At 38.5% G+C, this 14,735-nt stretch overlaps 1 protein-coding gene across 5 annotated transcripts in view; it reads right to left on the bottom strand.

Moving 5' to 3' along the window:
- Positions 1-14,735, bottom strand: part of AP2B1 (adaptor related protein complex 2 subunit beta 1) — a 140,024-nt gene that overhangs the window by 104,513 nt on the left and 20,776 nt on the right. For all 5 annotated transcript variants that reach the window (XM_023190821.3, XM_026447590.1, XM_023190825.3 and 2 more), the window contains exon 5: positions 13,624-13,869. In XM_023190821.3, the coding sequence (XP_023046589.2) occupies positions 13,624-13,869 (246 nt within the window). The remainder of the gene's footprint in view (positions 1-13,623; positions 13,870-14,735) is intronic.

The raw sequence follows: 14,735 nt of genomic DNA, 5'->3' as shown, positions 1-14,735 counted from the left end.
ATACTCACAACAATATCCATTATTATGTAAAGGATAATGATGCCACAAATGCAATCATCTCAAGCTATACTTTGATGATCAGAACAAAGATGCTAAGATGAAAAATCAGGCCGGGCGCGGTGGCTCAAGCCTGTAATCCCAGCACTTTGGGAGGCCGAGACGGGCGGATCACGAGGTCAGGAGATGGAGACCATCCTGGCTAACACGGCGAAACCCCGTCTCTACTAAAAAATACAAAAAACTAGCCGGGCGAGGTGGCGGGTGCCTGTAGTCCCAGCTACTTGGGAGCCTGAGGCAGGAGAATGGCGTAAACCCGGTAGGCGGAGCTTGCAGTGAGCTGAGATCCGGCCACGGCACTCTAGCCTGGGCAACAGAGCGAGACTCCGTCTCAAAAAAAAAAAAAAAAAAAAAAAAAAAAAAATCAAAGACTCACTTGGTAAATATGGTTACAGATATACTATTTTATTCTTGTTAAGACAAATCAGGAAAACTTATCTAGCCTGCCTACTGGATGGTAACATGTGTGAGGCTCTTTTCTGACTTAATTTTTGTTTGCTAACTCTATCATCAAGCATGAGAAGAGCCATAAAGAGAGAAATAATAATCCATTCTATGTGCTTCACGTGCAGGGAAGATATTTTATTTCCCTTGCACAATGTACTTAGCTGACCTTAGTATAGTCTAAAGGATCAAAGTATCATATCAGAAGGCCAGATGCCTGTTTTGATCTATAGATGCCAACACATGCCCAGTCTTGGTTACCAGTTGTCTTGAAATAAATGACCACTTATGTCAGTGAAACTCTTCTTATTTTTAAAAAAACAAAAAGATTAAATATAAGGTCTAGTAATAGGAAACACAGACAGAAAACGAGAGAATGGGGAGAATTAAAAACAGCAATGGGAAGAAAAAGAACAGAAGGATACTAAACAGAGTGGGCAATTAGAAATCCTCTGTTATTATAGGCAACTAGAAATTAAACCAAGTGTATAATGCACCTAATGAAGTGTATGGTCTGATGTTTAAATAGGCAATTGCCACTTATCATCACATTAAAACAAGAAACGAAATGGTGAAAAGTCTGTCTAACTTAAGGATCCAGAAAGATCAGATTGGAGGATTGTTTAGCAAAGCCTGGAAAGAAAAAGAGATCATTGCCAAATAGTGACCATCCAGAGGAGATGCTATCCTATCCCTCTATACCGAAACTCTAATGTTTCTCTAAAATTTTTTGAAGTTCCTTCCATCCTATCTCTACACTTTCATCTCCCAATCTCCACAGTCAGACTGTTACATTTTCAGCAACATACTGAGGCAGGCTCACCAGGCAGCGCTCTCAGTTTTCCTGGTCCGTAAGCCAAGTTTCTCTCACTCTTCAATGAAAACTTAAAATAAACCAGTCGCACTGAATCTAAAGTAGCTAAAGAAAAAGACTGACTTTGAGACAGCAACTGGGTGGCTAGAGTGTACAGGACAACTCACTTGTCAATGTTTATACTGTTTCTTAGGAATTCTGTACTATGAACATATATTGTTTAGTTTTAAAAATTAACTTTAAAAATAATAGACTGAAACTTAAGATTTACTTCCTCTTCCTCCAGAGTCTTCTCTAGACAATAATATCACAAAGTACAAATCCAACCCTTACCATAACTGCCTTGACTCGCCTGTATACTAAGACACAGGTGTGCTTCTTTCATTTGAACTATTACTTTGATTTAGAACTGTTAACACAACTATGGGTAACACTTCTCCTGACAGAAAATTGGCATTTCTCTTAGGAAATACTGACACAAAGTGAACGATGGTCTTTTAACTACCATTTCAGAAAAATTAGAGTTTCCAAGAAAAAAAATTGCATTTTTTTTAAAGAGACAGGGTCTCACTCTATTGCCCAAGCCGGAATACAGTGGCACTGATCACAGCTCACTGTTATCTCAAACTCCTGGACTCAAGTGATCCTTCCACCTCAGACTCCTGAGTAGCTAGGACTACAGGCTTGCACCACCACACCCAGTTAAGTTTCTTAATTACTTTTTTAGAGATGGGGTCTGGCTATATTGCCCAGGCTGGTCTTGAACTCCTGGTCTCAAGTAATCCTCCCAGTTTGGCCTCCTAAAGTGCTGGGATTACAGATGTGAGCCACCATGCCCAGTCAAAAAAGGGAGTTTCTAGAGAAAGTTTTGCCTTAAAAATTAATTTTTAAATAGAATTTCCTTGGGGTTTGTTTGGTTGGTTGGTTTTAAGAGACAGGGTCTTGCCTGTCACCCACGCTAGAGTGTAGTGGCATAATCATATAGTTCACTGTAATCTTGAACTAGCAGATGGGACCACAGTGCATGCCACCATGCCTGGCTAATTTTTTTTTTTTTTTTGGTAGAGACAGGGGTCTCCCTATGTTGTCCAGGCTGGTCTCAAATTCCTGGCCTCATGCAGTCCTCCCACCTTGGCCTCCCAAAGTGCTGAGATTACAGGGGTGAGCCACCATACGGTACCTGGCCTACAAATAGGGTTTCTTAAGAGAGCTTCCTCAGCACAAGTTGATTTATAAAAAGTTGGCATCTAGATTACAAAGGGACACATCTGCAGCATTAAAAAAAATAAATCCTTGGCCGGGCATGGTGGTTCACACCTGTAATCCCAGCACTTTGGGAGGCTGAAACAGGTGGATCACTTGAGGCCAGAAGCTGGGATCAGCCTGGCCAACATGGGGAAACCCTGTCTCTAATTAAAATACCAAAAATTAGCCAGGCATGGCGGTGCATACCTGTAATCCCAGCTACTTAGGAGGCTGAGGCACAAGAATCATTTGAACATGGGATGCAGAGGATGCAGTGAGCCAAGATCACACCATCGCACTTCAGCCTGGACAACAGAATGAGACTATGTCTCCAAAAAAAATAAAAATAACAATAAAAATAAAAAACTAAAAAAAATCCTTTATTCATCTTGCCTCCCAATTATGGTAAATTCTATTCTTGGGGAGACTGCAACTAAACATTCCCCACCCCTCACATCTCCTCAAAGAGCTAACCCAATTATGTATACTTTACAGATACAGATATTAAACACAAACATATATATAAAAGCAGCATATGTAGATGTGTAAAATCATACTCAATCCTAGACAAATCTTTCTCTGCCTTAATTACAGACCTCTCTTCAATATGATTATTTCCTTACGGACTTGTGGAGTCTGCTGATTTTTTTTTTTTTTTTAATAGAAACAGGGTCTCGCTATGTTGCCCAGGCTGCTCTCAAACCCCTGGCCTCAGGCAATTTTCCTACCTTGGCATCCCAAAGTGCTAATACTACAGGTGTGAACCACCATACTCAGCCTGAATTTTTAAACATAAGCAATTTGTATTTTTACTTACATTACACTAACAGAATGAGTTTTACAGAGATAAAAAACTGGAATAGCTAAAATGTACTGAACATTTACTTTGTGCTATTAATCCTCATAACAACTCTGAAGTAGCTGCTACTAAAAGCCACCTATTACAGATAACAAAACTGGCTTAGAGAAGTGCAGTGACTTGCTTAGAGTCAACACAGCCAAAAAGGGATTCCTGCTTGAATCCGAACTCAAAGTCTGCATCTGATTCCAGTGTCTGAGTACTAATACTTGGTCTCCAGCATTTATAGAGCTTCCAAGACTTGTGAACTTCAACTAAGGGAAGGGAAAGATTCAGAGTAGGGGAGGATAATATAATCCAAGCATTATTTCCAGCAAAGGTGACATGTAGATTTATATACAAGGAGAAAAATGTATCCTACTTTATATATTTCAGAGATAATCATATCCTGACAGTACTTAAAGAGGCAAAGATTTACTACCTAGCTACAAAATATGATTTATGATCTATACCTGTCTTATATGCAGCAGTTGAGGATAATAAATTTGACCTCATTTTGTTAAAGAAGGAGTGAGCTGGTACAGTAGGTATGGTTAGAATAAAAATGACCCTGTAAAAAAAAGACTCTCAAAGGAAATCTAGATTTAAACTGCGAGTGGAATATCACACACATAAGCTTACTTATGAGGAATCTCTCACCCATTTCCCTATCCCTTTAAATGATTTTTCCCCCTGCACTCTAATTTCACTCATTTTCGTGGCCTTGGAACCTAAGAAACTTACCACTTTCCAGTTCAGTGACTTCTTCCTGTTAAGTAAATTACTATTTACAGGACTTTTGACTTCCAGCAATGACCTTCAAGGTCACACACTATGAACAGATTTATGCTTCAGTTTTTCTGCTCAATTTACAATTATTTTAGCTGGTATCCCTGAAGACTTGAATAAAGTGAAAGCAGAATAACCGACCAAAATTATTATGAGGAAATACACAGGTGGTTTACATATTTTTGTTCTCATCACTAAATTAGCAATGGTTTAAAATATTGCTATCTCTTTTATAGAATGACCTCAAATGCCATGTGAAGCACAGGACAACATATTTGTTCTGAGAGTTTCAGTCATTATTATCTCCGCAAGGAGACAATGACTGCAGTACCAGTCAAACAAGTACAACTTAGAGCTTATACTTTAATTCAAAACACTGTCTAGAATGCCAATATGCCTACTACATTACAATCTAGAATATTCCATTTTTTCCCCATCTTCTTCCTTAGAATGAGAGATAAACTACCTAGTGAGTCAACACATCTCATTATGAAAAGAAAGTTTGATTACATGGTAACAAGGTTTACAAAAAATAAAGTTCATTACTTAAGTGGTTTAAGATATGATTTAGCAAAATTCAAGTACTCTCAAAGCCAAAACACTACAAATAAATATCGATAAACAAACAAAAGGCATGTCCCTAACCATCACAGTTATTTGGACCATGGCCCCTAAAATTCTTTAAAGCAAGCTGCAACTTGAACAAAATAAAACACTTATTATCACACCACTCATGATCTCCCCATTTCTAAGAGTAAAGTATTCTCCAGCCAAATTACAGCCTTGCAGTCATCTTAAAGGAAAGTGACAAATGAGCCTTGATCTACTGGTAAACTACCAAAACAACACACAACAGATCCAGTTTTCAGGAAGTTGCTGTTGAGAACTACTTTAAACGTACACCCTTGAATAATTACCCTGTAAAAGTAGTAAGTAGTACTATTAGTAGATTTAGCTTCATTTGTAGGTAAATTGCCCTCAGAGCTTTAAAAAAATTTAATCTTTAAAATTCTTCATCCTAAAAGTTTTAATCTTAATCTTAAAACTTTAATCTTTTTTTTTTTTTTTTCAGACGGAGTCTCGCTCTGCCGCCCAGGCTGGAGTGCGGTGGCCGGATCTCAGCTCACTGCAAGCTCCGCCTCCCGGGTTTACGCCATTCTCCTGCCTCAGCCTCCCGAGTAGCTGGGACTACAGGCGCCCGCCAGGTCGCCCAGCTCGTTTTTTTGTATTTTTTAGTAGAGACGGGTTTTCACGGTGTTAGCCAGGATGGTCTCGATCTCCTGATCTCGTGATCCGCCCGTCTCGGCCTCCCAAAGTGCTGGGATTACAGGTTTGAGCCACCGTGCCCGGCCTAAAACTTTAATCTTATAAAATTAAAAAGTAAATTTTGCCACTGAAATACTAACCCTTTTTAAATTATTAATATCTGGCACTACAATCACTGTACAATATAGAAAATATGTTTCTGCTGGGCATGGTGGCACACTCCTGTAATCCCAGCACTTTGGGAGGCTGAGGCAGGTGGATCACTTGAGGTCAGGAATTCCAGACCAGCCTGGCTAACATGGTGAAACCCTGTCTCTAGTAAAAATACAAAACTTAGCCAGGCATGATGGCATGTGCCTGTGCTCCCAGCTACTCAGGAGGCTGAAGTGGAAGAATTACTTGAGCCCAGGAGATGGAGGTTGCAGTGAGCTGAGATTGTGCCACTGCACTCTAGCCTGCACGACAGAGTGAGACTGTCTCTAAATTAAAAAAAAAAAAAAAAAGAATATGTGTTTGTTATTATTAGGGGCTTACTCCATCTGAGGACCAGTATTAAGTGCTTTGCAAGCCCTCTGTCCTTTAATGTTCACAACAATCCTATGATAGTAGCACTATTGGTAATCTCCACTTTGTAGATGAAGATACTAAAATTTAGAGATACCACATGGTTAAGAAATAGCAGAACCAGGATACAAACCCAAGTCTATTTGGTTCTAGAGCCTGAGTTTCAACCACTATGCTATGGTGACTGGATGAAAAATGCCATTTCATGGTTCTAAAGCACTTTTCTGTTTTTGAGCTACCTTCAAACAGAGTAGACTGCTATATTAAAAAGGAAGTGACTTAATGCAATTTGGTATTCCGGACTGAATCCTGGAATAGCAAAAGGGCATTAGTGTTGAAATTGGTGAAATTCTACTTTGGTCAACAGTAACATCCCAATGCTAATTTCCTAGTTTTGGCAAATGTACCATGGTTAAGTAAGATGTTAACATTAGTTAAAATTGACTGAAGGGTATATGAAAACCTTCTGTACTGTCTTTGTAACTTTTCTATAAACTTAAAATTGTTCCTCTAAAAAATGAGGTATTTTTTAAAACCTAAGTTCGTAATAATATAAAACAATGAAATTATATTTTAAAAGTGAAAATACACAGAAAATGATTTCCACAAAGCACAGTATAAAAGGAAAACAAAAAGTGTTTGCTTTCTCTATAAGTAGAGACAGAAATACACTCAGACCAACTGGTGGGAAATTCAAGAGCTGGGAAGTTGGCTTCATATCAAAGCAGCCCCCAGTGATTCCACTTACCCAAAATTCAATCCTGCTGAAATTAACAGCAGCTCCTTTTTTAATATGAAATACAATGTGAGTCATTTGGGGAACTCAGATACAAACTGAATATATTACCTTCAATGTTACTCTTAACAAATGCTCACCACATACTGACATTCTCATACGTGCCTAAAATTCTACCAGCTCTAACTCCTTCATGGACATTTGATATGAAAAGTATTATACATTTTTAATTTCATTTATGTATAATATTTTAATTTTATAACTGTTACTTATTAATATATATTTAAGGATAATAGCAATCCTATATTTTAAGTACTAAATTCATTGAAGTCATTAGTTTTTCTATGCATTCTGGGCCTACCTTTAATAGACAGTTTAACATAGCCTACATGAATACCAAATATATTCTAACAAAAATCTTCCTTGAGGTTAGAAAGAGATCTAGACAGATGCCATTTTTCAATATCATCTTAGGTTGACAACAAATCACCACACAGGTAAACTTCCTAATGCCTAAATGAAAATTATAACAACCGGAAGGTGCATAATGTTAGGCCAATTCCTCAAGAATAGCTGCAGTTTATTAAGCATTTAGCATATATCAGGGAAAGTTTAAAATTTTAAATACATTATTCTTTCATCTTCAAAATAATTCACTAAAATAGGCATTATTACCTCAGTTTTACATATAAGACAACTGAAGCTCATTTTAAATAACTTGTTCAAAGTTACATCTCTAGTAAGCAGCCAAGCCAGGACTCAAAACAGCAGCCATTCGGGCTCTAAAGCCTCAATGCTATTTCCATAATCCAGGGTTTCACAACCTTGGCATTACTGACATTTACTGCTGGATAATTCTTTGTTGTGGGGGGACTGTCCTGTACACTGAAGGATGTTGAAAACATCCCTGGACTCTACCCAATATATGCCAGTGGCACTCCTCCCGTCAGGTTTGACAACCAAAAAAGTGTTACCAGACATCGCCAAATGTCCCCTGGAGAGTAGAATCACTCCTGGTTGAGAACCACCATCATAATCCCATGCTGTGTTTACGTGCTGGCTAGCACATAGTCAAAATACATACTGCTTTCTGAGAAGAAAAATGTCATTCTTCATAAAATGGTTTTCAAGCAAAAGTTCAAATTAAAAGAAGCTGAAAGTTTAACTACAACTTTTGCTAAGATTATACTTGGCCTGAATTGAGGCTATTCTGAGAGCATGCTGCTTGTGCAGAAGAACACTTAACAAATGAGATTTTTTTTTTTTTTTTTTTACTAATTCAGCAGTTTGTACTTTTGCCGAGAGGACAGAACAAGGAAGCGTAGGTATTCTCGTGGGCAGCTCTGAAAGTGATAGAAGGTCTGGAAGATGAAGATCAAAGGGGCTAGGCAGTAAGCCAAAGGGACTTAGGAGGACTGAACTCAAAAAAAACAAAAAGCAGGCCAGGCATGGTGGCTCACACCTATAATCCCAGTACTTTGAGAGGCAGAGGCAGGAGGACTGCTTTAAGCTAGGAAATTGAGACCAACCTGGGCAACAAAACAAGACCCATCTCTGCAAAAAATAAAATAAATTAGCTGGGCATGGTAGCATATGCCTGTAATTCCAGTTGCTCGGGAAGATTGCTTGAGCCCAGGAGTCTGAGGCTGCATTGAGCTATGATCAAGCCATTGCACACCAGCCTGGGCGACAGAGAAAGACCGTGTCTCTCAAAAAATAAAATACAAAATTTTAAAATAAATAAAAACAAAAAGCAAAGCACATGTGGTGGGGCTGTCAAGAACATCTCTGGAGTTGCAAATTCTAACACATGTAAGTTAATTGAAGTTGGAACACCCCTAAATGCCTCTGAGAGCAAAAAAGAAAACCACAGTAAGGAAGGAAAATCCTAATGTTTGGGCAAAAAGCTAGGGATTACTATCATTCAAAAGTGCATATCTCACTAAAACAAGTCACATGCCAAAAAGATACACATTTTCTTGCAAATATATACTGATGACATTTGTAAAAAAATCACAAAAGCTATTTCCCTATAGCTCTAAAATGTTTCCTTATTCTGGATGGAGGTTTACCTTCAAAATAATGAACTAATAAAGTCCACGTCTGACGACAAGTTTAACTCTAATTCTCTCAGAACAGATAGTCTGTACAAATATTAAAGGAATCAGAACCTTTAAAATTAATATTGTAGCAATAATGTTAACCTCTGCCTAATATCTACTTCATAATTACAGTAGCAGCCACCACTTATGAGCTCCCATAAGCCAAACACTTTATAAGGTGCTTTTCATGCAAAAGCTCAATTAATAATCCAAACAACTCTCTAAGATAGTAACCTTCATCTTCCAGGAAAGGAAACAGACATGGGTAAGTTAAACAACATGAACATAAAGCTAGGACTTAATAGAGTGAGATTTTTTTACTTCTAAATTCATCTTTTCTCTCTTAACTAGTATTTCATCAAAAGTTAGCTTCAACTAAACTATAAATGGTAAAACAACTGCAGGAAAGTAAGATGTATGTGATTCTCCCCAAAAGACAGGAAACAAAACTATAGTAAAGCTTTGTTACCTGCAGCAAGGCAGGCACAGTGTCACTAGGAACCAGATTTGAGGTCAACATAACACCAAGAATTTTCAGCTCTCAATCAACATTTATCTCTCATATTAGAAGATTTCGAAGTCATTTCTGCAGATATTCTAGTGCTTTCAAATCTAGGACGCCCTTCTGAAGTGAGCTACAAGAAAACTACTAAGGCACAACCCCTTGGAAGCATTCATTCTTTTCTTTTCTAAGAGAATCTAATATGTGCTGGTGCAGTGCTGCCACCATGTGGAGCAGCCTCTGAAAAAGTGGAACAAAATCACTCCTCGAGAGCAGTAAAATAAGGACTCATATCCATCACTGGAATAAGAGGATTAAGATTTCTTTTTTTTTTTTGTATCTTTCGTTTTTGTTTTTTTCTTTTTTGAGATTTCTATGATGAAGCAGTGTTCAGACAATTCAGTCTTTATGTATTCAAAAATGTAAACATTTTGAGAAAACGAAGCAGTTCTGTGTGTGTGTGTGTGTGTGTGCATGGCACACATACACATTTAAATTCTTTTTCTTTTTTTTTTGAGATGGAGTTTTGCTCTTGTCACCCAGGCTGGAGTGCAAAGGCGTGAGATCTCAGCTCACTGCAACCTCCGCTTCCTGGGTTCAAGCGATATTCCTGCCTCAGCCTCCCAAGTAGCTGGGATTACAGGCGTGCACCACCAGGCCCAGCTAATTTTGTATTTTTAGTAGAGATGGAGTTTTGCTATGTTGGTCAGGCTGGTCGTGAACTGCTGACCTCAGGTGATCCACCCATTGTGGCCTCCCAAACTGCTGGGATAACAGGCGTGAGCCACCACACCTGGCCTAAATTCTATGGTATACATTCATCCACAAAGGTAGTAACCAGCAATGGAGTTTGGGACTCAGAACTAGGTGGGGATCCTAGCTACATCACTACTAGCTGCATGACTTTAGGAAGAGTTCTTCAGTCTGAGTGCACATTTCTTGACCTGTAACATGGAAGAACCTCTGCTTCACAGGACAGATGTGATAACTAAGTGAAATATTATAAAGTAAAAGTATCTACCATTGTGCATGGCATAGAAGGCACTTAAATTTAAGTGTTCTAATGACAGTTATAATACTCTAAGGTAATAAGTAGGACATACAGTTGAGATGAGAAGTATAAATTCAAAATCAAAAATAGGTATGTATCTACGTGTGCTGGCTACCTCTTAAGCCCAAGCTTTTCAGTTCTTCGCTAAAACAAGAATGAAGAGCTCAAAAAATGATTTTAACATGGGTATGTGTAACAAGGCCAGGACAAGAGTAAGGCAAGTGAGGCACTCCAGGCACAAAATTTAAGGAGGCACTCTGTTCTCAGGCTTGTGAGGTACAGAGTTGGCACCTGAGAATGAGCGTCTTCTTAAATTTTACACGCCAGGCACCTCTCTAGGCTAAGTCAAACAATATCAGAAAAGTTCTGCTACTGAGTTCTGACAAAACAGCAAAGAGTTTCTATTTAGAGAGCAGTTGGTCCAGTAATTCACTATCTAATGCTGACACCCTGCTCTAGGAAAATCTATAAATAGACAACAAAACATGAGGTATTCCTGAAACTGTTTCTCAAAAATCTACCAAGTAGCTTTGAACTTTCTCTAAAAGTCTCCTCAAAGATATTTATGAAAATCTCCCCAAGTCATGTTTTGATTTGTTGTAGTAAAAACAGGTTAAAAATTAAGAATATTATACAGTTTACTATAATATTATGATACATTAAATTCAAATAGAGACTTGCTCATGTGTTGCCTGCTTAAATTTTATATAGCTAGGGGATGGGGAAAGAAAATAAGTAAAACAAAATTGGCATGTATTGATGACTAGTGAATCTAGTGATGATAAATGAATTCATTTTTATTCATTTATTTGTCCTAATTTTGAATGTTTGAAGAGTCCCATAATAAAAAACACAAATACATAATAAATAGCATACATATGCCACTTGATCTTATGAACTAGACGAAAACTAGCTCTCTCCTCTGCAATGTAAACTTTGAATAAATCGGACAAACTAACCTTGTTTCAGAATCATTTTATTCCTCTCAGTTTATCTGGATAAAGATCTCTAAGTGTGCTACTTGAGCATGTGTGTGTGTGCGTGCACACACACACACACAAATGACTTTACTGCTAAACATCCCTTAGGCCTTATCCCTGACCATCTAACTGTGCAGGTTCTGCATTAAAAAACTTACATTAGCCTAGAGATGCTGCCTCAAACTGGAGTTGCCTGTAAGTTAGAACTCATTTTCCCTTTGAGCCATTCCATATTCTTAGCACCACCATTTGGTAAGTTTCCACGGGGTACATGATATTCTGCCCACCTAGCTGATTATTGCAGCACAACACTTTTCATCTCATCTGTCCTCAGGTAGAGAATTTTCGATAGTTGCTCAGAATAACAGTGAATCAAAAGCAATGCCAAAATCACAAGGTGCCAGCTAAACATTCTGTAAAGTAGATACTACTAACTTTAGAAAATATTTATTATTTTATATTTTTGAGACAGGCTTTGTCACTCAGGCTATAATGCAGTGGTGCAATCACAGCTCACTACAGCCTTAAACTCCTGGGCTCAAGGGATTCTCCCACCTCGGCCTCCCAAGTAGCTGGAATTACAGGCATGCACCACCATATCCAACGAATTTTTTTTTTTTTTTTTGAGACAGAGTCTTGCTCTGTCACCCAGGCTGGAGTGTAGTGGCGTGATCCTTGCTCACTGCAAGCTCCACCTCCCGGGTTCATGCCATTCTCCTGTCTCAATCTCTGGAGGAGCTGGAACTACAAGTGCCCGCCACCATGCCCAGCTAATTTTTTGTATTTTTAGTAGAGACGGGGTTTCACCATGTTAGCCAAGATGGTCTTGATCTCCTGACCTTGTGATCCACCCGCCTCGGGCTCCCAAAGTGCTGGGATTACAGGCGTGAGCCTCCGCGTCCAGCCCCAACAAATTTTTAAAAAAATTTTTTGTAGAGACAGGGTCTTGCTTTGTTGCCCAGGCTGGTCTCAAACTCTTGGCTTCAAGTGATCCTTCTGCCTCAGCCTCCCAAAGATCGTGCCACTGCACTCCAGCCTGGGCAACAGGGCAAGACTCTGCCTCAAAAAAAAAAAAAAAAAAAAATTAGCTGAATGTGGTGGCATGTGCCTGCAGTCCTAGCTACTCAGGAGGCTGAGGTGGAAGGAGTGCTTGAACCCAGGAGTTCAAAGTCACAGTGAGCTATGACTGCACCACTGCACTCCAGCTTGGCCACAGAGCAAGATCCTGTCTATAAAAAATAAATAAATAGATAAGCAATTTTAAAAAGGGAATATTCAAAGGCTATCCACTGATTCACTCTTAGTGTTATGCACCTTTCAGTAAACACTGCATTAGACCAAAAAGGTAGTACTTTAAAGAAAGTGGCTATTTTCCTCCATCTTCTTTGCAACAATATTTAATGACCCATCAAATACATTCAATTAGTACCCAATTCAAATGAGCTTTAGTTACTACTGGAGTCAAACATATCACTTGGGACTTGATCTCCTTCATTATACAAGCAAAGTTTAAAATGTCAATAAGGAAAAGAAAAGATTAAAAAACTTTAAGGTGTTAAGCTACATTCTGGCTGCTAAACATTTAGAACATAATCAAGTTGGCTAAAAACAATCTTGTCCTGAGGCTGAGGCAGGAGACTGGCGTGAACCCAGGAGGCAGAGCTTGCAGTGAGCCGAGATTGTGCCACTGTACTCTAGCCTGAGTGACAGAGTGAGACCCTGTCTCAAATAATAATAATAATCATCATCATCATCATCATCATTATCTTGTACTAGAAATTCATCATCATCATCATCATCATCATCATCATCATCTTGTACTAGAAATTCCCCTATAGAGAAATGCATCATAATAATAAGGTAACAAAGATCATTTTCATTCAGTTTCTAGTCCCACACCACCAGAAAATATCACAAATATTGATCTGAAGAAAATAATCTTAAATATACATAAAATTAAGGCCAAACCTCCTAAAGAAAATGATGAAAGTTTATGGGCAAATATGAGCATAGGTACAATACAAAGATTTGCTTTAAGGTCCCTGCATTTTAGTACTTAGTTCTCACCTCAAAAACACCTAGGATATGAAATATACAATCAGTGAGACACACAAAGTCATGTTTCCCATAGCTACCCCATAACCCAGTATTCCAAAGACAAGGTTCATATTAAACACGCTTTACAAGGGACTCATTTTAAATATTGCTCTCTTTATAAAAGCAGAAGCTTATTACCATTGGATTTGAATCTGCTATGAGATCCCGTAGAGAATCCAGAAATCCCTGATCTTCAACCATTTGGGCATTGATATCATGGAGTTTTGCCACGCAGACTGCTGCTGTTTTCCGAACATAGGGATCCTCATCCTTCAAGCACTTGCGGAGTGGCTCACAGAGATACTCTGTAATTTTGTCTACCCGGATGCACCCCATGGTTCTGACTGCCAAGGCTCGAATCAAAGGATTAGGATCTTCACAGTCCTGCAGAAAACAATCACCAACAACTGTAAGTATACATGGTGGCTAAAAGTAAACAGTCCAGTTTACATAAGCTGCAAAAGAATTACCTCATTAATTTAAGCTTCCACATACATTCTACACGAGCTCCAATCTTCCATGCTATTCCTTTCCTAAGTATAAATCTTAGCTGCCCTATTTAAGAGTTTAGGTGAGGAAGTCATTTAACTGTTTTAAATACAAAATGAGAAACAGCTCGGTAGGATTCATTCCAGTGCCAGGCAGAGGCTTAGGGAATTGGTACCATCCCACAGTCATTAGGATCTGCCCTAAAAACAGGAAAAGCTTTTGCGCTTGTATTCCGGCACAGGAAAAAAAAAAAAAAAAAAAAGAGAGAGAAACTGGAAAGACCGTGCCCTACTCCACAGTGAGTTCCTAAGCATCAAATGGAGAGAAAAGTGAGCTAGATTTCTGGGGCCTGCGGCCAAGAAAACAAAGGGGAGCAGAGGAGCCGGTCTGGGCTTGAAATAAGTACCTGGAGTTATGCAGCAGAGAGGGCCCTCTGAGTTCTTGATTAACATACATTCTCTTTTACTAGCAAGTGCTTCCAAATATAGTAAATAGAATATGGAGAAAGAACACTCTTTTAAACTGCCCTACATCAAAAAATGTCTTTAAGCCCATATAAATCCATGCACAACTCTAACTTCCAAAAAATGTAAACTAAATTATTCCCAATGATATATTCCACCTATGAATCACCAATCACAGAGAACAAACTGTTATGTTCTAACTCTATAACGTAGCTAAACACAGGAAAAGAACAAAAAGTCCATGAGAAAGAAGAAGGTATATTGCATATTTTTCAAAACATTTTAAATAGAAGCTAA

This window comes from Piliocolobus tephrosceles, chromosome 16 (assembly GCF_002776525.5).
Source record: "Piliocolobus tephrosceles isolate RC106 chromosome 16, ASM277652v3, whole genome shotgun sequence".
Lineage (NCBI taxonomy): Eukaryota > Metazoa > Chordata > Mammalia > Primates > Cercopithecidae > Piliocolobus > Piliocolobus tephrosceles.
Note: the sequence above shows the minus strand (reverse complement) of the source record. Positions and strands in the feature narration are given on the sequence as shown.